Source organism: Mercurialis annua, linkage group LG4 (genome assembly GCF_937616625.2).
Source record: "Mercurialis annua linkage group LG4, ddMerAnnu1.2, whole genome shotgun sequence".
In the NCBI taxonomy this organism is placed as follows: Eukaryota; Viridiplantae; Streptophyta; class Magnoliopsida; order Malpighiales; family Euphorbiaceae; genus Mercurialis; species Mercurialis annua.
Window position 1 is genome coordinate 25,847,245 of NC_065573.1, and position 26,912 is coordinate 25,874,156.

At 28.8% G+C, this 26,912-nt stretch overlaps 1 protein-coding gene across 1 annotated transcript; it reads left to right on the forward strand.

Moving 5' to 3' along the window:
- Positions 1 to 5,869: 5,869 nt before the first annotated feature.
- LOC126678766 (heavy metal-associated isoprenylated plant protein 6-like) lies at positions 5,870 to 7,644 on the forward strand. The gene is made up of 5 exons (XM_050373668.2): positions 5,870 to 5,981; positions 6,114 to 6,255; positions 6,350 to 6,576; positions 6,696 to 6,774; positions 6,866 to 7,644. Exons 1-5 carry the CDS (start codon positions 5,970 to 5,972, stop codon positions 7,426 to 7,428), a joined length of 1,023 nt encoding a protein of 340 aa, XP_050229625.1. The 5' UTR covers positions 5,870 to 5,969; the 3' UTR covers positions 7,429 to 7,644.
- The last annotated feature ends 19,268 nt before the right edge of the window (positions 7,645 to 26,912 follow it).

Consider the following 26,912-nt stretch of genomic DNA (forward strand, 5'->3'; position numbering starts at 1 on the left):
ACAAAATAGGGGTATCCCTAAACCCACATATGAACCTGAATTATCTAATAAGGTGAAATATCCCATGAGTCATTATGTGTCTAACCGTCATTTGTCAGAATCAAATGTGTCTTTTATGAATCAATTATCTGCTGTATCTATTCCTAACAGTGTGCAGGAAGCCTTAACTAATCCAAAGTGGAAAGCAGCTATGAATGAGGAAATGAGAGCCCTTGAAAAAAACAAAACATGGGAACTTGTTGATCTTCCACCAGAGAAGAAAACAGTTGGGTGTAGATGGATTTATACAGTAAAGTATAAGGCTGATGGCACAATTGAACGATTCAAGGCAAGGTTGGTAGCAAAAGGGTATACACAAACCTATGGAATTGATTACACAGACACATTTGCTCCCGTAGCCAAAATCAACACAATACGTGTCTTGTTATCATTAGCTGCAAACTTGAACTGGCCATTGCAGCAATTTGATGTGAAAAATGCCTTTTTACATGGTGAATTATTTGAAGAAGTTTACATGGATCTTCCACCAGGATGCATGATACCTGAAAGACAAAAGCAGAAGGTATGCAAACTAAAGAAGGCATTATATGGGCTAAAACAATCTCCACGAGCTTGGTTTGGAAGGTTTACAAAGTCTATGAAAGCATTTGGTTACCATCAAAGCAATTGTGACCATACTCTCTTCCTTAAGAGGAATCAAGAAAAAATCACTGCTCTTATCGTTTATGTGGATGATATAGTCGTTACAGGTAATGATGCTAAAGAAAGGAAAGATCTGCAAAATTACTTGTTTAAAGAATTTGAGATGAAAGATCTAGGCCCTCTAAAATATTTTCTTGGGATTGAAGTATCTCGATCTAATAAAGGGATATTTTTATCTCAAAGAAAATATGCCTTAGATCTGCTACAAGAAGTTGGCATGTCAGCATGTAAACCAGTTGATACTCCTGTAGAAGAGGGATTGAAGCTTTTCGTTGAGCCCGATCAAGTTCCAGTAGATAAAGGCAAATACCAAAGACTTGTAGGAAGATTGATGTATCTTTCACATACTCGGCCAGATCTAGCCTATGCCTTGAGTATTATCAGCCAGTTCATGCATAATCCCGGAGAACAGCATATGAATGCAGTTATACGTATTTTGAGGTACTTAAAGTCATCTCCAGGAAAAGGAGTATTGTTCACGCAAAATGGAGATTATCAAAGTATAGAAGCATATACAGATGCCGATTGGGCTGGTGACGCAAATGACAGGCGATCAACTTCTGGTTACTTTACTTTTGTAGGAGGTAATCTTGTTACTTGGAGAAGCAAGAAACAGAATGTTGTAGCTCGTTCAAGTGCGGAAGCTGAATTTAGAAGTATGGCTCTCGGAATTTGTGAAACATTATGGCTAAGACTTCTCTTACAGGATTTGGGCTATTTATCTGAACGACCCATCCAACTCTTCTGTGATAATAAGGCGGCTTGTGACATCGCTCATAATCCTGTACAACATGATCGTACAAAGCATGTCGAGGTGGATAGGTTTTTCATCAAAGAAAAACTTGATGCAAAGATTATAGAATTGCCTAAGATTCGAACAGAGGATCAGTTAGCTGACATTCTCACCAAAGCAGTCTCAAATCGAGTGTTCTCAAAGTTTATGGACAAGTTGAGCATGAGAGACATCTATGCACCAACTTGAGAGGGAGTGTTGAATATTCATTTGTTATTTCCTTTCCTTTATTTGAAGATTATGAGGCTATTATTAAGGGATTAGATTTGTATAATCAAATCTCTGTAATTGAGGAATCGTAGCTTAATTCTAGGACTATGATTATTTCCTTGTATTTCTCTATATATTCAGCTTTGAGTAAAGCTAATAAATCATATCAGTTTTTTATCATTTCAAGAAATATTTTATTGTTACTTTGAATTTAAAATTTTGGTTTTCTAAGAATAATCCATCTGACTTCATTTTTGTTTACATACTATATCATTAGTATTTTAGATAAACAAATTCAAATAATTAATTTAATTAGTCTGTAATAAGTTTTATATTATTTTATTATTAAAGTGGGTTTCTTATATATTAGATCGGCCAGATTTTAATATGATCTAACCTTTCGATGTGATTTTAAAAATATAGTTATAAATAAATTATGTTTAATACTTCTTTCCTTCTAAAATAATAGGCCATTTGAAAACACATAAAAAACAGAATATGTTTAAAATCAGTTTTTATCTCATTTTCAATTTTTTCAATTTATACTTTTTTTTTTAATTTATAGATACCATATTAATGACTATTTTTTCTATTAGTATATTTTATATTAGAATATGAAATAATTAATTAATTTAAAAATAATTATGCAATTTTTAAAGATAAATAAGACTATTAATTTTATTTTATTTGCTAGAAATAGTAGGTGGTTTATAATTTAAAACGCCAAAAATAATAATACGACATATCAATTCGGGATGGATAGTAAACAAACCAAAGTTAAAAGGCAAAACTCATACAGAGACCCCTCTACTTTACCAATTTTGTTCGAGAGGCCCCTACTCCAAAATTATTCACGTCCGGATCCCTATACTTGGCAAAATTTAATATTCACACCCTTACGTGGACGGAAAACGGCAAGTGTAGTTTACTCGCCGTTAATGAGAGTGTGGAACGAAAATGCTCTTAACATTTTTACTTTTAATCCCTATATATACAAATAAAATTTAAGGACTTTAAATGTATTTTTTCATATTTCCACACTTCATCTTCTTCGCATAGCCATCCACCATGGAATTTCAAGAAACCAAATTCTTCAGAGGCATTCCACTAACACGTAAGGTGCATACAAAATATAACCTTATTCTTCAGAGGCACTCCACCTTCTTTACATATGAATCAAAGTTTCATACATGTATCACTGAGTTGGATCCACTCTTACTGGTCTAACCCACTTTTTATTTTATAATCCTTTTTTCATTCTAAAAAGAATTAACTCAAAAAAATTAGTCAGTAGCAGAGGAATTTAGCTTCAAGCTGATACAAATACAATATAATAATTTATATAGATATATTAAATTTATATTCTAAATAATCCAAAAATCAGTTCATACCCTTTTTTCCAACTCTTACATATCTCAACTGGGTTCTTTTTGATTTTAAGTTCAATTTCTTCAGTTTCAGACATGTGAAATTTGGTTGTTTTTTGATGAACTGTTAATTGTGTTGAGATCAAAGTTTTATTTTTATTTTAAAATTAAGGTATGAATCTAAGAAACGGTAAAGAATCGATGTCAACAATCAGTTCTAGTGTTGTTTGGAAAACTATAGAGGTTGTTCCGGATCATTTTCCAGCCGGGCTTCAAGTTCTTGCTGCCGATCGATGAGAAACACGGCCGGAGATGACAAAACCGCTGATGCTGCCGTTGGTCGAGATCTCACTACTGCCGGCGAACAAAGCTACTGCCGTTGCAAGGATCTGCCGTCCGTCGCCGCTAATTGCTGAATGCAGGAAGAGTTGTTGTCGTCGTTCATCGCTGGAGAAGACTGCTACTACTGAGTGAAGAATTCAAAGGAAGAAGGTGATGGCAAAATAACCATTTTGCCATCAAATTTATTTTGCTTTACAATTTTGTTATTAAGTTGTAATTTGTATAAATAAATCCTTAAAATTGATGTCACGTATACCTCAATTTATTGAAATGAATGACACATCACTTTTTTCTGTTAATTAACGGAGAGTGAACTACACTTGCCGTTTTCCGTCCACGAAAAGGTGTGAATATTAGATTTTACCAAGTACAGGGACCCGGACGTGAACAACTTTCGAGTAGGGACCTCTCGAACAAAACTGATAAAGTAGAGGGGCCTCCGTATGGGTTTTGCCAAGTTAAAAATATACCTTGATACTCAGGAAGTTTACAGGAAAAAAATAAAATTTAAGGACGTTGGTGATAAAAAAAGCAGGTGTTTGAAAAGACGGATAAAAATATGTCTACTGTGTTTGATCTATTTTTAAGGGTGTTCAAAACCGAAACTGAAAAACCAAACCGACACATTAAGTTCAGTTTAAGATTGTAAAAAGAATTTTGTTTGGTCGGTTTGATTCAGTTTTAAACATAAAAAATTCAGGCAGTTTTTCATGTAAAATGAACTAAAAATACCAACCAAATCAAACTGATCAAAAATCGATTAAATCGACTAGATTGGTTCGATTTGAAAAATATTTCCCTAAAATTTTGGTTCGGTTTGTTTTTCAGAAGAATTTTTTTTTCGATTCGGTTCAGTTCAGTTTAGTTCGGTTTAAACCGATTGCACACTCCTATCTCTTTCCCTATATTTATGTGTTTTTAACGACCATCTATATAGAATTATATAATAGAAAATAATTAGATTGAAGCTTTTAATCTTTTATATAAAACGAGAAAAAAAGTATCTATATTCATATCGAATTTCTCCTTCTTTCCAATGATATCTATGGGAATAGTAGATAGTAGGAGGGCATAAAAATCAAACTAAATCAATAAAAAATTACATTTAGTGTAATATTATAAAAAAATTAATTTGATTTATTTTTGAAAGTAAACACAATTTATTCAATGTTCATACGGATCGAATTAAAAAATTAATTGAATTCAATCAAATCGACGGATTCACTTTAATTTGGTATAAACTATTCTAAATACAACTGAATGGTAAAAATGGATGAGCTTGACGGTATCAGCCTACTAGTTGGCTTTAATTTTGTAGTATAAAATAGTATAATTATCCAATGCATTATCTAGTCATTCTGATTTAACTATAGAAATTAACATTTTAATAATAACAATTGTTTAAAATTTTAAATGTAGAATCAAACACTTCAACATATACGCAAAAGCCAAATCCAAATTTTGATCAATTTCAACAAAATCGTGACTTGAATTCTTCAACCCGAATAATTATTCACAAAACAAAATAAAAAAACATATGCAAAGAACAAAATGATAAAATACATAATTAAATATACAGACCATTTAATTTTCACAATCTCCAATATAAACCACCATATTTTATTACTGTGGGTGCAGCCGCGGTAACCCACGTTGTTCTTTCAGTAACAATTCCAATTTCCACATTCCACATAAAGCACTCAATTACAGAACTACCCCCACTGCTTTTTGTTTTATTTATTTTTGCTTTTAAAAGAGAAAAATAGTTAGCCTAATGTTGTACCATATCGTATGTTACGGGTTTTAAAGATTTCACCATTTTGAATTAATTATAAAATTTATAAAAGTGTAAAATAATTTCCAAATTCTTTATTAGTTATTTATTTTCTACGTTCTAAAATAATAGTACATTATTTTTATTTTTATCCTAAATAATAAATAAATGTTAATACTCGAATGTTTCATTGCCATGTACACTCTTATTAATTATAAATAAATGCGTTAAAAATGACAATTTTAATAAATCAATTCAATTTAACTACTAAATAAAAAATTAATACATTCATATTTATCATAAAGTGCACATTAATTAGACGAAATATAAAATATGATCAAGATTCAATTTTATAGGTTGACATTTTATATAAACACCCTATATTAAGTATTAAATGAAAGTTCATCACTTGCCTAAACAAAAATACTAAAATAAGTTAATAACTAGAAAACGAGGGTAATAAAGTAAAATGTCAGTTGAGTGGTCACGGTCAAGTCAAAGAAAATATGCCGTCGTTTCTTTCTTTCTTATTAGTCCAATCGGGCGGCATAATCCACGCCCATCCAACCTGACATCATACCATACATACAACCCCATATTTCCCACATATCCCACATACATAAACCATACATACATACATACATAAACTGATCTATATATAATACTCCCAACCTCTGCCTCCATTTTCAATTCTTCAAATAATACAACAACTCTCTAATTCCAAACCTAATTCTCATTTCTACCAGTGGTTTAGCTAACTCTAAACAATTCACATTAACCAATGGGTGCTGAGGTTAGCCATTTTAGATTTTTAATTATCTCCTTAATCTCATTCATTATCCAAAGATTTATCTTTAAATTTTTTTAATTTTGATTCTGATTCTGATTCTGATCGATTCGGTTTGTGTCTGATTTAATTTAACAGAAAGAAGTTGCTGAAAAGAAACCAGAAGCTGCCGCCGCCGCAGAGAAAAAAGATGACGCGAAGGTCGTATCTGTTTACAAAATGGATATGCATTGCGAAGGCTGTGCAAAGAAAATTAGAAGCGCAGTTAAACATTTAGAAGGTATTTTATTTTTCTATTCTTAAATTTGTTTCGTCGATTGAGATTCTGATTTGTGTTGATTGAAGATTTAAATTGGATTTGCGTTATTTTGAAGGTGTGGAGTCGGCGAAAACCGATTGCGACGCGAATAAACTGACGGTTACCGGAAAAGTTGATCCGGCGAAAGTTAAGGCGAGGCTTGAGGAGAAAACTAAGAAGAAAGTTGAGATTATTTCTCCACTACCTAAGAAAGACGGTGATAAAAAACCTGATGAGAAAAAACCAGACGACAAAAAACCTGACGAGAAAAAACCTGAAGAAAAGAAAACTCCTCCTAAAGAGGTAATTAATTAATTAATTATCATAAATTTTGCAATTGATGCTGCCATTAATATCGGAGTTTTTGGTGGATGACCGACTGTAACTGTGTAACTGACTTGAAATTTAACTAAACGGTGCAGAGTACTGTCGTTTTGAAGATCAGAACACACTGTGATGGTTGTGTTTCCAAGATGAAGAAGATCATTTTGAAAATCAAAGGTAAATTAATTGTTTATTTTTAATCAATTTTTAAATTTTATTTTAAATTAAGGTGACGGCAATCTGACGTGGCTAATTTATCAATGAACAGGTGTTGCTAGCGTTACAGTGGATGCACCTAAAGATTTAGTAACAGTCAAAGGAACAATGGACGTGAGTTCGATGGTTTCTTATCTCAAGGATAAACTCAAAAGAGCCGTTGACGTTGTTCCTCCGAAAAAAGAGGAGCCGAAGAAAGAAGCCGCCGCCGCCGCCCCTGCCGGTGGTGAGAAGAAAGATAAGGAAGGCGGAGGAGAAGCCAAAGCTGAGAAAAAAGAAGGCGGAGGAGACAAAAAAGAAGCAGCTCCCGTTGCAGCAGCGCCGGCGCCGAGTGGTGCTAAGATGGAGATGAGTAAATTTGAATATTATCCAGCACCAGCGCCGACTCATTGGTTAGAAGGAGTGTTTGGACACAGTTACAGTGGTGAGCCCCATCATCAAGGATATTACCCGGAAAACCATCAAGCGTACCCGGTAATGAACCACGGGCATGGATATATCCAACAAGGATACGTACAACAACCGGGTTATGTTATGGAACCAATGTACAACCACCCAATGCATGCACCACAGATGTTCAGCGAGGAGAATCCGAACGCGTGTTCTGTTATGTAAATAAGGATAAATAACAGGGAGAGAAAAGTAAATATAAGAAGAAAAATAATAATCGGAGTGAATAGTAGAATTTTGTCTTAGGTAAAATTAAATTAAACGAGTAGAGGAATTTTAACGTTGTACCCTTGCCGGCCGGCGTAATGGTCTTGTCGGTTTAGTTGGTTGTTATTTTGTTTACTTTGTTATTTTAATCAATTTTATAATTAACATTTCTTACGATTAGTCTCTGATTAAATAATAATAATGGTTTTTATTATGGGTTTGGATTTTGTCTTTTGTTGGTAGTTTTAGGATGGGACCTGTTGGGTGGTTGTTGTTGATGTTATATTCCTTTCCTCCAACATTTAAAAGCTTTCTGATAACAAGGGAATGGCTGATTGGCTGGTGCTTATTTCCACTGTGTAGTACATTGACTTGCGATGCATATAGTACAAATAAAAGAATTCAATCTCTAGTACTGTGATGATTGATATATTGACAGATTGTTTTAGAAGTTGGAAACAGAAATAAACAGGGGAAACTACTAAAAAAAATCCTAACCTTTCATGTAATGAACAAGTTAAACCCTATGGTAAACATTGATGCAAATTCAAAAATTTCCAAAACAAACTCTCTAAAGGTATTAAATAAATAAAGAAAAAGGACTATTTAAGTTCCCAAACTTTAAAAAATGACTAAACATGTAATCGTTTTTTTTTACAAATAAGCCCGTAAAAAGATAATAATATTATATATATTTTTTAAAATAAAGTAAAATTATTTCATTCATATAATAAAAACTTAAACATAAAATCATATTTTTTTTATATTTTAATTAATAAGCTACCGAAAACTGCAAATTATAAGATAAAATTTAAACTTGGGACTTGAATTATTTTTTTTATGAAATCGAATCCTATTTTTCGTGCACTAGTAGTCAATTGAGTAATGTTATAAACGTTCACGGAGCCCAATAAATTTATCTAGCTGATGTAAATAATAAGCATAATAATATAGTATAATAAATAGATTATCTATTGAATTTTAACTTTTGAAATATAAAATATTCAACAAGATTGTACCGAAGAATTGTCCAAAAAATAAAGCTAATTAAAACATTGAAGAAGAAGAGAGTTAGGGTAAAATAATTGAGATAGGATAGGAGAGGTGTGGTGGGAAAATGGTATTAGAAAGAGCAATCCTTTAGAGACTTTTGTTTTAATTCGAAAACATCAAATCAAATAATTAATGGGGGATATTGATCGGTTACAATAGAAGAGGGTCTATTTCATATATGAATGAGAAATTGAGGGGTGGTCCTCAAGCAGTGGATGCTGAAACCTCTTTGGCGTCTAATTTTAGGTATTAATAATTAATTTAGATATCAATTGAATGATTTTTTATTTTTTTTATTATTATCATCCAATTGAAGGATTTATATATGCAAAGCATCATGTGTAAAGTATTTGCTTCACTATGCAATCTAATTGCTTCACTATGCAATCTAATTATTTTTTCTAAACGTGAGTTCGTGGATTAGGCAACTTTCCCACTTCCTAGACACTGTGTGAGTTCAAAGTATGACCATGATTTAAGCATGATCCTTACCTTAACTATTTAAATTATTTGTATCTGGGGGACTACTCAGTTCGATTTGGTTCACATAAATCAGCTTTAATGTTATATCGATTTCGAAAAATTTGATAAACTCTCAATAAATTGACCAAATTGGAATAGATTTATAAAATTTGAAAAGTTTGAATAAATTTTTGAAAAATAAAAAAGAATATTTTTTTGGCGCCATTGGACCGCTCTAAAATGTTGAAAAGATTTTACTTTTTAGCACCATTATTAAACTTAGTTTTTAGTATTAAATAATTTCAATTAGATTTTATTGCAAATCAAACTAAAATATCAACAAATTTGACTGATTTAGTTCAGTCAGGGTTGAAAAATTTGACATCTTTATAATCTTAGTTTGATTTAATTTAAAAAATATTGAATTTTTAATTCATTGTGGTTCAAATCTAATGCACACCCCTAGTATTATGTACTAATTCTTGTTTAAACAATAAATATAATGTCCCTATATAAACTGCAAAACATCATTACTTTATGGGATCAACAATATGTTTAAATCTAATTTTGCATAAGCAAATACTCCATTACATCTCCCTAAAAATCTATTTCTGAAGAGATTAATTAATAGGATAAAAAAATAGAGTAAAAAAATAATTTATAAATAGATACTATCAATTAAAATAGAAATTTTATACCAATTAGATTGGGACATAAAGAATAAGTTTAGAAATATCATATACTATGGCTGTGTATTGGAATTTGGAAATGTAAATAAATCACATATAGATTAAGTAAGAAGAACTCCAAGTTATATAAAAATTTATTTGTGATTGATGCTTAGCACAATTCAATTAATTTTATATAAACATATTATTATATATATATATATATCAAAATCTATCGAGTTTTTATATTGCGTAGCCCACTTAGTTTGTGTTATATTTTTTTTCATCGGGATATGGTGGGTGGCGAGTCTCACAGCATTTGGCAATATAATATTATGATGGTAATGCTTCTGTTATTTTATACTACTTTTAAACCAGGATTAATTAGTATAGTATTTGAATTAGCATGGTTAATGACCTTATATAATCATCAATAGGCAATAGCTGCAATTTACGTACATGCAAATAAAGACGTTTAAATATCAAAGCCAACAAAAAGCATGCCTTTTCATCACCAAAAAAGGCTATAACTTGCTTTCAGAATTCACCTACTAGCTCTCTTTTAGAGACACAAAATCAATAGATTAAAAGTTGATTAATTATCTTAAATTAAGCTTTTGAGTCAATATCTCCTTCCTTTTTTGTTAAAATTATTAGTTGATTAATAGGTGTGAATAAATTGATTATAAATAAATTATTCAATGTATATGAATGAAATTGAGTCCAATTACGATCATAATAAGTAAAACTAGTTAATAGGATGGTTGGACTATAGCCGTTATTAACTTTTTGTATTTTTATTATTTTATCGGTGTTGGATTTCTTAACATGATTTGCATAATTGTTTAAAGTTATAGCAATTCTTTTTTTATGTATATAATTATCTAATAATTCTTCTCTTGATTTGATTTCTGAAATGGCATGCATAGGATTTGATTTCTGCTAAAATTTATTTCTAAAGAAAACAAAACAAAATTGATGATGATCACAAATAAAATATGTAAATTCATCTGTGATGAAATCAAATCATTATGTACGATTATTGAAAATTTAGTAGTAAAATACAAACGGATATCATAATGTGAAAAATTGTTTCAATTGCAACTTGATGCGACATATGTATTGATTGAAGATGGAAAGAGAAATTATATTAATTGATTAATTATTTTTGTTCATTAAACATAATTTAAGCATGAATCTAAGTTATAATATATTTAAAAATAATATAATTACTAATTTATGTATGTACAAATTGATTCCCTCGATTTAATTACTTATGATGAAACTATGTTGGGAAAATTAATAAGACAATTATAATTCGAGTTTTCCATCCTAAAACAAAACTTTTTTAATTAATTAGTAAATTTAAATATTAAAATTTGGTTATTCTTTTATAAGTTCAAACAAACAAAAAGCCTAAAGTTTTACTGAAACATACTATAATTATATATTTATTTGAAATATTCTCATTCCTGGCCTATCATTTATTTTTATATGATAAAAAGGTTAGTTGTTATTTAAGTTTTAAAAGTTTATTATCTTTATTTAACTTATTATATGAATTATGTGATACAAGATTGTCCATTCTTAATTTATTCCTATTACATGGTCCCTAAAAATTGGATGTGGATGTGGATGATGAACAATAGAAAATCCACTGATGTTACAATAAAAAAAAATTAGCGACATGGACCCACTAATGGTCTTACAAAATTATAAACATCTTAAAAAAAAGGGTTAATTGTAATTAACGAATCTACTCTCAGATCATCTGTCTTTCGGGTTGTCCTGAAATAGTCTTTTCCATCGGATCACTCTATAATAAATTTGATATATAGTGAATTTCGTATTATGTCCTACAGACAAATAAAGCTAGATAGGATTTTGGATTTTTGAGCTCACTCCGAAACATAAATCCGTATCAATTTCAATATAAACAAATATTATATAATAAAGGTAATAAAACTTATTCTTTTTGTAATGATATATGTTTGTTTGATTTATACAGAGACTTGTTGAGTTGGTTTATTTTTATACTAATAATGCGTGATTTTGTGATACAAAATAGCCATGTGGAATTTTTTTGGACATTCCATCATTAATTCCATGTAATATCATAGCATACATATATTTATATCCAGGGCCGGCCTTAGATGAACCGAGGTCCTAGGCGAGATCTCAGTATTGTTTTATAAATAAAATCTATTTTTGTAAAATTATTTGTAAAAATAAACTCGTTTTATTTTTCTCATAAAATATGTTCTTTTTTCACTTTATAAAGGTACTCTCTCGGTATATTATTGATAAATATTTAGTAGATTTTTGATAAATATCGATAGATTTGAAGTAAATTTTTATAACCTTTCTTTTAAAAAAACATTTTTTTATATAGAAAAAATATATATAATGTAATTTACTCTTGTTTGTATTGCTATATAGTTATTATTAAAAGAGTCTAAGTTATTTTTAAATATAAATTACAACATTTACTACCATAAAAGAGGCCCTTTAAAATTTATTTTCTAATTACTAAAAAACCTAATTAAATTTAAAAAAATAAAAATTTCATCTATCATAACAAAAATTAATAAAATTTTAATATAACATTTATTTTTTTTATGGACCCCATATAATTATGGGACCCTGTAAAATTTGTGGCCCTAGGCACAGGCCTTAGTGGCCTATGCCTAAGGCCGGGCATGTTTATATCGTACCTATGACACCTATCTCATACTCCAAAAATTGGCATCAGAGCAATGGTTTTCGGACTCGAGAATTTAAAAACATTGCTGATATATGATTTTTGGAGTATGAGGTAGGTGTCATTAGGTACTCATAGGAACTACTGCAGAAAATAGGATTCGAGTCATGTTTTCTGCACGTATTTTTATGTTTCATAGGTTCTCAACCTTCCCTTATGTGATATGAGACTGCGATAGGCGTGCGTGTGGTCTAGACGATTCAGTATCGATGTTGAATATCAAACATGGAATAACGTGATGACGGTGTCGAAGTCATTCAATAATAGTACAAGGGACAATTAATGAAAGAAGTACATATTCAGACAAGTGGAGTAGTTGTGGAGGAAATCTTACTGGTTACATAGTTTAAGGTCCGAAGAACTTACAAAATCGAATGATATAAATTGTTATGATTATCATTTAAATGATTTTAAAAGCATAATTGTGATCAAAATTAGCATTAATATATGTTGCAAGAATCACTATACAAAGCATATACAAATCATATGTGTATATATACATACATAAAATAATTTTTATAGGACATGTGTTGACAAATAATCGCAAGTGTACGATATCGCGCAAGTAATATAACTTGGAAGACCAAGTATCGATCCCACAGAGACAATGTACTTAATTACTAATTTTAAATATTCTTTAATCGGCTAGCTAGAAAAATCAATAGGGTTTTGTAAATTAATTAAACTAATATAAACTGAAAACAAATAATAAAATATGATTTTAAAACGATAAGATTAAAAAGTTCAAGGATTGATAATCCCAAATAAATAAGTAAAATTATGGAATAGGATTTCTTAGTGATTTTATCGCGAATCGAGCTATTGTAAAGCACCGAATCCCGCCCTCTCAAGCCTTAAAGATCCGAATAAAATCACAACCTAATTAACTAACCAATTATTAACTCGCTCTCACGATATTAAAACTGAATTAAATAATCAAATTATAATTATGAAGCAAACTCAATGACTACCTAAATTCCAACCCGCTCTCACGGCGTTTTCCTCTAAGTTCTTAATTATCTATGTCTATTTAATTAACAATCTCTCAATTAGTTAACTAAACACAAACTCATGAACTAAGTAGCTAATTTAATCCAAGCAATAAGATTAATAATTAAGACACGAATTAATACTAATCCATCCAATCCAAATAATTACCAATTTATAAGTTCATATCAACCCTCGAACAATGGTTTTAGTTACTCATAATAAAACTGAAACAAAACAAGAAGGATGATGAAGAAGAAAGCATAATTAAACAATAAATACCGGAGTTGTCAATTTCGGAAAGAATCGTCTTGATTAAGCTTGAAATCTTCAACAATCGTCTTGCAGAAACTAATTATAAACTACTTATAAACTGCTGGAAAAAACTAAACTAAAAGCTATTTAATGAAAACTAAATTATAACTAATGTAATCTAATGTCTAATTTATTGATTGATTTCTAACTAATGCTATTACAATGCCTTTATATAGTGGAGGTAGTCCATGAATAATAAAATAACTCCAAATACAAGTCGGAATTGGATTAGGAGTTGCGTTGAAGTTGAAATAGGAGAAGAATCCAATTCGAACACTGATTCAGCCCTTTTTCTCATGTCTCGTTCGAGAAAATGCATGTCTCGTTCGAGACATGACTTAATTTGAAGTTTCGATGTTTTTTTCGTTCGAAAAACAACTCTCTGTGAGCAAAATTCGAAGGTCTCGTTCGAGACCTTAAATTCTCGTTCGAGACCCAATTCCAGCTGCACAACTGCTAACTTCAAAACTTCATAACTCGATGTAGAAAACTCCAAATGAGTTGGTTCTTGAACCGCTAGAAAGCTTAGGATGTCTACTTTATTTCTTATGAAGAATATAAAGTCATTTGAAATCTTTAACTGCTCCAAAATTGTCAATGAATGCTTCGGGGTCAGATTTTCTTGTGTGCAAATGTGCTTTCTTCATTCCCAAGTTTCACGACTTCGATCTAATCCACGATTTATACTCTTTATTGCTCAAAACGCTCCATAATCACTAAATAATCCTTGAAACACTAACACACACCATAAAGTATAAAAACACTAAATAATGTATGAATAATACGATAAAAGCGATTAAAGATGCGTAGAAACGACTCGAAATATAGGAGTAATTTTACTCCTATCAACATGCATCATATATATTGTATATATCAAAAGAAAAGTGAATTGTAAAGTCAACTCTTTGTAGATGAGAGATGTCATCGCCCTGATGCACAATTATGCAAATGTATTAAAAGTGGATTTTCAAACAATTTTTTTCGAAAAAGGTACTGAAGATGATTAAACCATTTCAAACAATTTTCGTTTTTCTTGTAAATACACCTGGACCAGAACTCTGTAACAAAAGTAAATACTCGAGATCAAGTAGTAAGCGATTCTCGCGAGGACAACAGAAGCATACAAGAATGGAAGTTGAAGAATATAGTTGTGATTAGAAAGTACACAGCTAGTTGTAGTTGAACTACAACTTGTGTTTGAATAGCAATGCATATTCGAGTTATGACAAATTAAGGATAAGAATATCCTTAAATAAGATGTTTAGGGCATTGTACCCTGGCACACTAGGAGTAACAAAGGAGGGATAGAACCTACTGATTGAGAAGTGGTTAAGACGTTAGAGATACGCGATTTTTCTAACACGCCTAATTGATCGAAAACACAATTTTACAACCTCTAAGAGGTGCGGTGAGAGGTTCTGTCACTTCTCCCATTGCATCTCATTGACAAAAAGTGAAAAATTTAAGTTTTCTCTCACTTTTCTTCGATCCAATGCACGATTATAAAATGGTAACTTCAGGATCACATCTAATTTCTACTGAGAAACATAAATTTAAAGAAAAGAATATATAATTAGTGATAGATTTGTGATTTTTAGCATAGTTATTCAAAAATTCAAAACGCCTAGACAAGATTACTACCGGAGTCGGGGAATGAAGACGACGACCTTTATCTAGAGACCGGTTTTTGTTTGTTTTGTTTACACCATGACTTCATATTTAATCTTTGTTGTTGTTTCTTAAATTATGTGTAGTTAAACCCTTAATTGGTGGTTAATAATTTGAATTATACGTTTTTAATTATATTGGATTATGGGTATTTACATCAATTGTTTGTTGATTATTAATCTTAATGTTTGATTTATTTTGACCATTTAAATCTTTATCATGTGTTTGACTATGACTTGAGAAAGTCTAATTGAAATACGAATGAGTTAATGCATGAGAGTGAATCAATGAATAGGTCTTCATAGGATTTTTAATCAACTTTAATTAAAATAATTATTTAGATTAATAATTACACGAGAGTGAGTCATTTTTTTTGATAATTTGAGTTTTTCTTACTTATAGTTTATTGAATTGGATTTTTATCAGTTAAAAGCTTGAGAAAGCGTAATTGGTGCATTCGAATAGTCTGAACTACAAGTGTATGAATTAATGTATATCCATATATCAAATAGTTTAAGGATAAACATCTTATAAGTGTAAATGACATGTTAGTTCAAGTATTTGTTTGTCTATTGTTCTTAATTTAACTAATCCAAATCAAACCCTTGAATTGTTAGACAAACTGAAATTGATAATGGTAGCTAAAGATTAGATTTACTTGTGTAAACGACATTCGATCTTTACAGTATGTATTACGAGTTGGTTTCCGTATATTTGCGGTTTCACCAACATTCATAAAAAAAATATAAACTAAGGTCTGAATATAATGTTTTTATTATTATCCTGCCTTAATTTCTGTAATATTTATATATGAATCTCAACTCCTTGTGATATACACTTGTAATCTTTACCAAAAAAGTAAGCAACAGCAAGAGCCGGCAAACCATTTCATCTAGTCTAAATAATTTATGTGCATGCATTGTGAAATTAACTATTTTTTTACATTCTCAAAAGAAAAAACTATCTTTTTATAAAGCAGAAGAGAATTTAGGATGAACCACTATTTCTATTTCTTCTTAAATAGAAGAACAATTTAAGACTTAGGATTCGTCATCATTGTTATCAATTAATTTCTTTAAAATTTCATAATCACCTTTATGAAATTAATTCAAGTCATCATGACTTTATTTCAATCTTACTTTTTATCTTCTTCATCGATTTGTGACAATATTCACACAATTTTATGATTTCAATTTTGACTAAATAATTTATCAAGCAACCTAGCTATTCTATTTCATAGTCCTCCACCTTTAAATTTGATCCCGAAAGTAAGTTTTGTATGAAATTTTTTTTATCTTAGATTTGATTTATGGTTAACCACGCTCATATAAATGAGTTTTATTTATAATTCAAACTGGTCGTTGGTTCAATTTTTTCACAAACGTTCCATCCTCCAATTCTAAAAGAAATTAATTAAGAAAATTACCGCTTGAAATAATTAATATAAAGAGAATTTAAAATTTATCCTTTGAGATAATTATGTGTTGCTACAAAATACATGAATACACATAATAATAACGCATCTTAAAAACAACCGAAGAATCCTAAAAAATATCTGAGGATAAAAAAAATACACCTCAACTAATAACAACGGCTTAACTTGTAACAATGTCATTCATAAAAAAAAAAAAAAAAAAAACTTGTAACAGTATCAACACGGCAAATGATCTTTAACATGAATATAACATTTAGGGGCTGTTTGGTTTAAGGTTGAAAATTGGAGTCAAAATGAGAAGAAATGAAAATGAAAATTTATTTGGTTCAATAAATAAGTGTAAGAATGAAAATGGATAAAATTTTATGAAAAAAGTTATTATTTATTAAATTATTTTATAAAAATCATTAATTTATTTTGATTTTTTCATTTAAAAATTATTTTGAAAAAGCTTTTTATTTTTTAAAATAATTATTTGAGTTTTTTTAATAATTATTTATTATTAAAATATTTTATTTCTCATGCAAATGAAAAGTCCATTCTTATAGATGAGGGGGAATAGGTAATTCACATTAAAGAGATAATTACATTTACATTTTCTACTACATTTTAACAAAACAAACACAAATAATGAAAATTATCCATTTAGGAGCAACTCATATCATTATAAGACCAAATCAGAGCTAAGAGTACCATAATAAGAATATTATCCTTTTTTTTCTCAATTCTTCTAAGACTAACATGGCTATATATGCCTCGTATTGATGAACAAAGTTGACACGTTTATGCTCGTATTTACATTGTTATATCTTTTTCTTCGCTTTTCTCCTTATTTATACTGTATTAACTTGCACGTAAAATGAATGGCCAAAATCTCTTTCGAATGTTTTTCTGGCATATTTTTTTCTGTTCAGGATCTTGACCAACTAGTATAAGACTCGTATCATTTGGTGATTTATTATCCATGAATAAAAAAATTGAAGTTTGATTCATCAAATTACACATGAATATGAGTCATATTATCTATTTAATATGAATGAGAAAATTAGGTAACAAGATATTTAAAAATAAAATCCTTGTACAACAAGCGTGCAAGTCTCTAATGCAATTGTATTATTATTACCTAAATGCATGAGATTATCAAGAACAAACTTTTGTCTCTTTTTTCTTTCATGTCTATATAGACATTTGTACGTCCAAATTGTGCACCAGCAAAAGCCAAAAGATAAGGCAAATAAATAGGAGTTTTCGTATACGTACATTTTCTTCAACCTTGTAAAAACAATTATTTAAAACTCAGCTTTTCTTTCTTACGCCTTCCTTTCAAAAAAAATTATTGATTTTAAAAATGAACCGAATCAATTGGTCAGAATATATTAATCGAGAAGCAACTATTCGGCCGGATTATATTTTAAATCCGAAGATTTTTAAAATTAGAATAAAAAAAGTTTTATTTATATTTAACTTATAATTTCAATTTATCCTCTAAAATTGGTATTTCTTAATATTTCCAACTATAAGTATTTGCATAATAAAGAAAAGAAATATGCAATGACAAAAAATAAAATAAAAATAAACATACATATTTAAAAATAAAATGATGAAAAATAAAACGAGCACATAGTCTTAAATTTATTTGAAGAAAATTATACTGTTACTATATAGTACTCCCTCCGTTCCAAATTGATAGGCAGTTTAGGACAAACACACGTCTTAAGAAATTGTACTTATCAAGATAAAATGAGTAAATTTATAAACAAATACCACACTTACCCTCATTTATTATAATAGCAGTTTTATCTTTTAGCATTTTTTGTGTTATTTTCAATGCATTCAACTATAATTAATGAGGGTATATATGACAATTAGTCATTCAAGCAATAAATTACTGCCTATAATTTGAGACAAAGAAAATGCAAATAGTACCTATCAATTTGGGACGGAGGGAGTATATACTTTATAATTTTAGTATATATAATTTTGTAATTCATGTATTTTATTATTGAAAACATCAAAAATCTACTTCATCACTTAAAAACCCACATCATTTATCTTTCACCATTAGTAATTAAAATTTCAAAATAATTTTGATTGAATCTATGAAACCATAAACCACTTGCAAACTATTTTAATCTTCGGTAGATTTCTAAAAACACTGCAAGTGAAACAAAAAACAGCAATTAATTTGGTTGATTTTAGTAACAAAATAGCAATTGAGATTGACCTCTTATTTATGATAATATAAACAACTACTTTAGAGCAAAGTGCTTAATGACGTACGCAAAATAACATTTCTATATCTATATAAATTGATCGTTTTTTATATGGTTATCCGGTCCAAATGGACAATATATAGCCAATGATTAAGAGGATTTATACCTATACTGCAACATACAAATTTGCGTACATCACCCTCTTAATAGTGACATTATTAATTTTTATTTATTTTGGCTGCATTATGGTACGTATCCATGATATATGATGGGTTGTAATTATATATGACTTTTTTTCCAACTTTGTGTATTTTTATTTTATCACGTATTAATCTGTTCTACGTTAATTATTAGCAGAAATTAACAAAAAATAGTTATTATTAGATATAATAACGAACTAATGCAATCTCAACCAATACTTTTGATTTATTAGAAATGTAAAAAAATTAATAAACTTTACAATTTTTTTTGTTTATTTTAGTCACGCCGTTTAAAAATCGACATTTTTATACGCCAACTACCAATTTTTCTCAAATCCATACACCGATTTTCGGGCGAAAGTTACCGACATGTTACTATCCCGTTTGTTATGAAATGTCACTATCCGGTTGTCAATTCAACAATTTTAGCACACTATAATAGGTTGAGATTAGAAGCTGATATGGATTAAAACACTCACTAAAATAAATATAATTTAAAAAATAGAAACTGGTGAAAATGTCCTATATATTTGATGAGAATTAATGAAATAATTATATTTGTTGAGAATCAATGAGAGAGCTGATCCTCTAGATTATATAAATATATAAATATATTTAAAACTAAATGAATATTTTATTTAAGTTTGGAAATTCATGATGATGTTTATTTCGGTTCTCTCAGTTATATAAATATAAAAGAATTTTGATGAATGCATTTAGTTACAGTAAACTATTTAATTTAGTCATATTTTTACTAAAAATCCAATTTTTTTAATTATGATCATTTTTCTTTATACTCTAATTCTGATAAATACCTCAACTGAAAATTATCAATTTTAAATAGAACTATAAAAATTTGAAAAGATTAATTTTTTAGATAAATGTATCATTAAATTAAACAGTTAGTTATAATTGAATGATATTTATTAAAATTAAAGTAAACTTAACAAAATTAAAATTAAATAGCATCGCAAATACTTGGCATTTTTTAGATGAATGTCTTCCATTAACTATAGAAATCAGATTAATTACTACTCCCTCCGTCCCGTTTAAGAAGGGACAAATGAGTTTTGCACAAAAATTAATAAAATAAGATAATATTTTATTTTGTCATGTCTACCCCTATTTATTAGTGTAGTTTCTCCTAATAATAGTATAGATTTATTGTAAATTGAGTTGCATTTAATACATATTGAAATAACTAAAGGGATAAAAGTGGAAGTTCAATATAAATTGGCACGGAAAACACGATATGGTCTTCTTAGATGGGACAAATAAAAATGAGATATGTCCCTTCTTAAACGGGACGGAGGGAGTATTACAAGTTGATTCCACATCAGCACTTATATGTATATGTCATTAGTCACGAGTCATGCCTAAATTAAAACATGGCTTAATACATAGTTTGACCCCTGAACTTGTACCCTTTTACCCATCTAACCTCTAAACTTAACGTCTCACCTATCGAACCTCTGAACTTGTTAAATAATTCGATTTAACCCCTCAACTTGATAAATACGTAAATATTGAACCCCTCCGTGCCACCTGTCACTTGAAACATTCTAGAAGAAATTATGTACGGAGGGGTTCAATGTTTACGTTTTTATCAAGTTCAGGGGTCAAATCGTATTATTTGACAAGTTCAGAGGTTTTATAGAGGAGACGTTATGTTTAGGGGTTAGATGGGTAAAAGAGTACAAGTTCAGGGGTCAAACTATGTATTCAGCCATTAAAACATACTATACTTTTGATTCAAAATTTAAAAATATTTAATAAATAACATATTTTATAATCTTATTGAATGTCAGTTAGGATAATCACAAAATAAATCATAAAATTTAATGTATTTTATTACTATAATTAAAAAATTTAATCTTGATAATTTAAATTTTGAACTACCAATTTTTTTATAATTTAAAAACCACATAATATTTAATAAAAAAAATACTAATATGAATGATTGAACAATAATATAATAACATATATTTTGGCGTATGTTCATGTGAGTAATTATTTATATTCGTAGGTGTTATGAATTGAAAAAAAAAAAATTTAAATCATCAAAATTATAAATTATTGTTATAAATCTATACTATATATAAAAGCACGGATGGGGGGGGACAGGCAAATTTACTGAATAATCCTTTTCAGTTTACTATTAAATAAAGATTTTATAGTCATTAACTAATTAATCATTATTATAATTAAAATCCTAATTAGAATAGGTAGCTAAATTATCTCCAATTTAGCTTTAGTATGTAAAACATAACTAAATTATCTCCAAATTAGTAGGAATACCTATCTTTTAGTTTGATTCAACTACAAAATTAGAATATTGTATTTGGTCAATATATTATTATTTAAATTTCTATTTTATTATTTTTAAAGATATTATTAATAAAATTAAGTTAATTATTTAATTATGGTTATTATAAAATCAAAAGAAGAATTTTCAGTTTAATTATAAATAAAAATTGATATAATTATAATAAAATTACTAATATGTTCATTGACGAGTTACGTTACGAGCCACGTGCATAGCACGTAATGCGAAACTAGTTGATATAAAAGACGCTAAAATCTATTATTAATTAATAATAGTAGTATTAAATAAATATTCAGCAGGCAAATCCGCATGCTTCTGGTGGGATTTATGAGCTAATGAGGTCACACTTAATTCCAGATTAGCGACCTAACTACACTCACAAACAAAGCGATGTGTTAATTGAAAAATGAGATGGACCTAATTCAGAAACAAATGATTAAACAATAATTGAAAAAAACATAAGCACACACAAACATCAGTGCTGTATGTATATCCTAATTTTAATTATTAAAATTTAAGTAAGCTTCTAGTCTTCAGACTACAGCTTAATGTAGAAATCTTAATTCAAACAAAACACGCATAATTATTTCGTATCTCATATTGCCCAACAGCAAATATATGACTAATCATATTCTATATCCATAATGCGTATTAAGTTGGTATATCAAATTGTTTATTTAATTATTTTTCAAAGAAAATAATAATAAAAAATTGATTAAGTTAAAAAGTTTTCACATATATAAGATGGCCCAACATTTTCATTGAAACGATTTAAATAAAAGCAACAACATACTTACCCACCACCAGATTATATTCTTGAATTATATATATCCTAATCTTAATTATACTAATTTCAGTCGCTAATTTATTGATAGGCAACCGCTTCATTTTTGAATAAAATAATTGATGATATTCAAAATTTGGCTTGTTTTAATTCGCTTATGAAGTTAGGTAAATAAAATTAATTAAGCTAGTAAACTAATCAGCTCCTGGAGTATCATACAAATCCCCTATTCTAAATTCTTGGGTGACAAGTAGCAAACTAGGAATCAACATTAAAAAATACAACAGAAATAAAAATTAACTAACCAGTTACTCGTTTTATGATTAATCATTTGGAATTTGATGAGGAAAGTATATCCATTCTCCACGTAATTTGTCATTATTAATAAGTATAAGCAGTGGCGGAACTGAAATTTTCACTCAAAAGGCGAAATACTGTTAATATTATCTTTAAAAAAATGTATAGTTCGGCTAGTTTTCAATATCAGTTGATGTGTTTGTTCTAATTGTTTTTAATTTTTTTAGACTATATGACAATGTTTAGTCCGTAATAAATTTAATGAATCATACGGTCTCTTTGAAATTAAAAAAAAAGATATCAATTGTATTAATTTATTAATAATATTAGTTAAGTTATTAAGCATAAACTTATCAATAAGTATTAAGTATGAATTCATTAATAAATTTATTTATGTAAAATACATACAAATACATTAATAATGATAAATTTAAACAATTAAATAACAAGAAATTTATTCATAATTCAAAAAATAAATAAATTTAACCCAAATAATAATATCAAAAATTTAAAATGAAATAACTAAAAAAAACATACTTCTTTGTTGTGATTTTATCAAATACATCATTTGCCATTGCTAAAATAACATAAATCATGTAAATTTCATTATCACACAGTTTTAAAAGAAAATTTATTGAATAAAAATATAAAAAGCAAAAAATAAGAAAAGAATTATTTAAAACGATGAAATTATAAAAAAAATCTTTATATACTATGGAATTGGAAAGACATGAAAAGTTTATGGGCTTTTGAGCATTACGCTGGTTGGTGCACGGCCAGATGTTTCAGCCTCACTTGTCAAAATTGACCGTTAATAATTTAAGAAAAATGCTTTATATTTCACTTTTTTAATCCAACTCTTTTAACTCACTTTACGTGATAAGGTATTATTTGTTCAATTCCCATCTAAAAATATATATTTTTCAAAAAACAAAATTTAATCTATCTACTTCTTAGTTGGCATGGTACAAAAGGTGAATTAAAAATGTGAAATTATATAGCATTACTCATAATTCAAATAGTAAAGGAAGCAAAACGCTAATGCTTCCAATTTTGTTTACAAATAGTGATATTTTTAAAATGTATACATAGACAAATAAGTAGTTAGGGATTCTTTTAGTGGTAATTTTTCTAAGGTGCAAGACTTGTTTAATGAAATATGGAATAAAATTATGCCATGCTCGCTTTGTTATGAAGGGAAAATGGTGAGATCCAAGATTCTTTTAGTATTTCTACAAAATTATATATACTCTCATGCTTTATATCATCAAGAGATTGAATGAACAATAATACTATAACGTATCAATTATGACTATGGTCAAACAACAACCATTTCATCATATCGTGCATTACCTAAAAATAATAAATCCAATTTCCCCATACATAATCTAATAATAAAAATTTAACTATTTACTTTGAGAGTTTTTTAAAAAAATCTTTAACTTATTATAATAAATAAATAAATCATGTTTAAATTTGAGAACATATCTGCTATTATATTTTAAAATGCAGATTAACGGAGTGTTACATTAACCCGAATTAATCAAATTAGGCTATACATTGATCAACTAAATAAATGGAATTAAATGAGTTGTGGTATTTTAGGTTAACTATGGAATACTATACAAGTTTGCATTTAAAATAAGCCAAACCCATTTAGAGGCTCCTGTACTTTACACTTTTTTCTCTGTAGATTCTTATATTTCATTTTTGTATTATCTAGTCCCTCTAATTACCTATTTTTTATTTTCAGGTCATTTTTGAGTTTTTTCCAGTCCTTTTGTGTGACTGGAGGAAAAAAAATTGTAAGTAGAGGGACTCGAGAAAAAAAAATTGTAACTAGAGGGACTGTAAAAAATTAAAAAAAGATCTGAAAATTGAAAATAGGTAAGTAGAAGGAGCAAATAATATAAAAATGAAGTATAAGGACCTACAGAAAAAAAAAGTATAAAATACAGAGACCTTTAGATGGATTAAACCTTTAAAATATTGAAAAATGGAAGTAGTTTAAGCCTAGGCAAAATGTGAATAAAAGATGATGAAATTTATCAATGATCCAAAATAGGGAAAATAATTAAAGAAGATAATTAGTAGGAATATTTTATAATTGAGAATGGAATTTGTCAGCATCAATTTATAGAGACAAGAAATTAGAAAGAGGAAGGTGAGTCATGAATGAAGTTTCATTTTCTGACTCAGCCATGACTATGACTCTCAACCATCAACATGTTGCCCTCTTTTTTCTTCATGTCTATGGCTAAAGCATGATGATGATGATCATCATATCCAATGTCAAACCATAAATCTATGGCAAAACTCACCTTAAATCCCTAAACTTTATTACTTTTATTCAAAAAGCTCCTACCTCGAAAATGTTATCTTCCCGGTCATTGTGTTTGTCATTTTTGCGATTTTCATGCAATTTTCTATGACTAAAAGAAACAAAAATTATAAGTGGAAGAAACAAAAAAATGCATAACCAAAATAACAAAAATGACAAATAAAAGGATCAGACAAATACGTTTTTCTCAAATAGAGGCTTCTTGAACAAAAGTGCTAAAGCATAGGAGATTCGGTATGAGTTTAACGTAAAATTATGATAATGGTGAATTATTTCTACTCATTAAAAAAATTTTGTTTCTGTCAAGCGCAGTATATAGGGCGGGATAAAGATAGAGAAGCACATGATTTAGATTTATGTTATGTTGTAAACCGCAAACAACTGTATAACTCTACCTTACTAATTAGACCTGGCAATTCGTATATGCGGGTCATAAACGAGTCAAACCCGTTTAGACACGAACACGATTAGCCTGAACACGAACACGACACGATTATTAATCGGGTTTGATATACAAAACCCAAACACGACACGGATATTACACGGGTTACACGACACGACACGTATAAACACGTTTATCTAAACGTGTCAATGAATCAACCCGTTTAAAGTGACACGTTTGAACCTGTTTAATTGTTTAACTACTTTTTTAATTTATTTAACATAATACTAAAAGAATTATTACTAAATTTTGAGATAAATACTATTTTAATTATATATAATATAAATAATTTAATTAAAATTAAGAATTTAATAATATTTAAATTATAAAAATAAATAATATTTAATTAAAACTAGTTAACCGTGTTTAAACGTATTAGGCGTGTATAACCCATTTAGACACGAAATTAATCGTGTCATAAACGGGTTGACCCGTTTATGATCCAAATCCATTTACATCAAATTCAAACCCGTTTAATTTCGTGTCGTGTCGTATCATTTAATCGTGTCGTGTCTAAAATTGCCAGGTCTATTACTAATCTATCTACGAAAAAAACATATAATAGATCGTGGTTCAAATTCTTATACAAACGGTCATCGTCTCCAATTATTAAAAAAATACTCCCTCCGTCCCATTTAAGAAGGGACATATCCTATTTTTATTAGTCCCACTTAAGAAGGCCATATCGTGTTTTTTGTGCCAATTTATATGAATTTTCTTTTTTTACCCCCTTATCTCTTTTCATAATTAATGACTATAAACTTATACACAAAATACAACACTATCATAAATAGGGGGTAAAATAAGAAAACGCTATAATAATTAATGTTTTCTTAATATATGTGAAAAAGTCATTTGTCCCTTTTTAAACGGGACGGAGGGAGTACATAATTTAATTTTGGTTAATCGATGGTTTGTTACAATCCCACGGTTTGCTCATCCTACTATTAGGAGGCGGAATTATAAAGTGGGTCCTGAATAATAATGGGTTTGAAAAGGGTTCGGCTTTTTGGATCTTCACCGCGGGGTCCACAGGAATTAGGGGAAATCGCAGTCAGCCTTAGCCTTTAGTTTAGCTCACCAGACATGAAAACTCAGACCCTCTTATAGTGGGTCCTATCCACGTCAGCCACACATGGAAACTCGTCTTAGTGTCTTAATTTCAATTTTTGGATATTCCATCTCTTGTTTATTTTTTTAGTGATTATTTCATTTTTTTTTCATTATTCCATTAGCTTAATAATATGCAAAATATACAATTTTAAAGTCGGTTAAATCGAAATAGTACTACAAAATTAAATTGATTTTAAGAAATTAAATAGAATTATAGCAAAAAATTAAAATAGAGATAATATTATAAAAATTTAAAAACTCAGTTTAAATTATAAAAATATATAAAGAGTTGAATTTCTTAATACAATTACACCTAGCAGATAATCAGTCCAAACTGAAATTGGCGATTCCAATTTTATCAAATGAGAGATCGATTA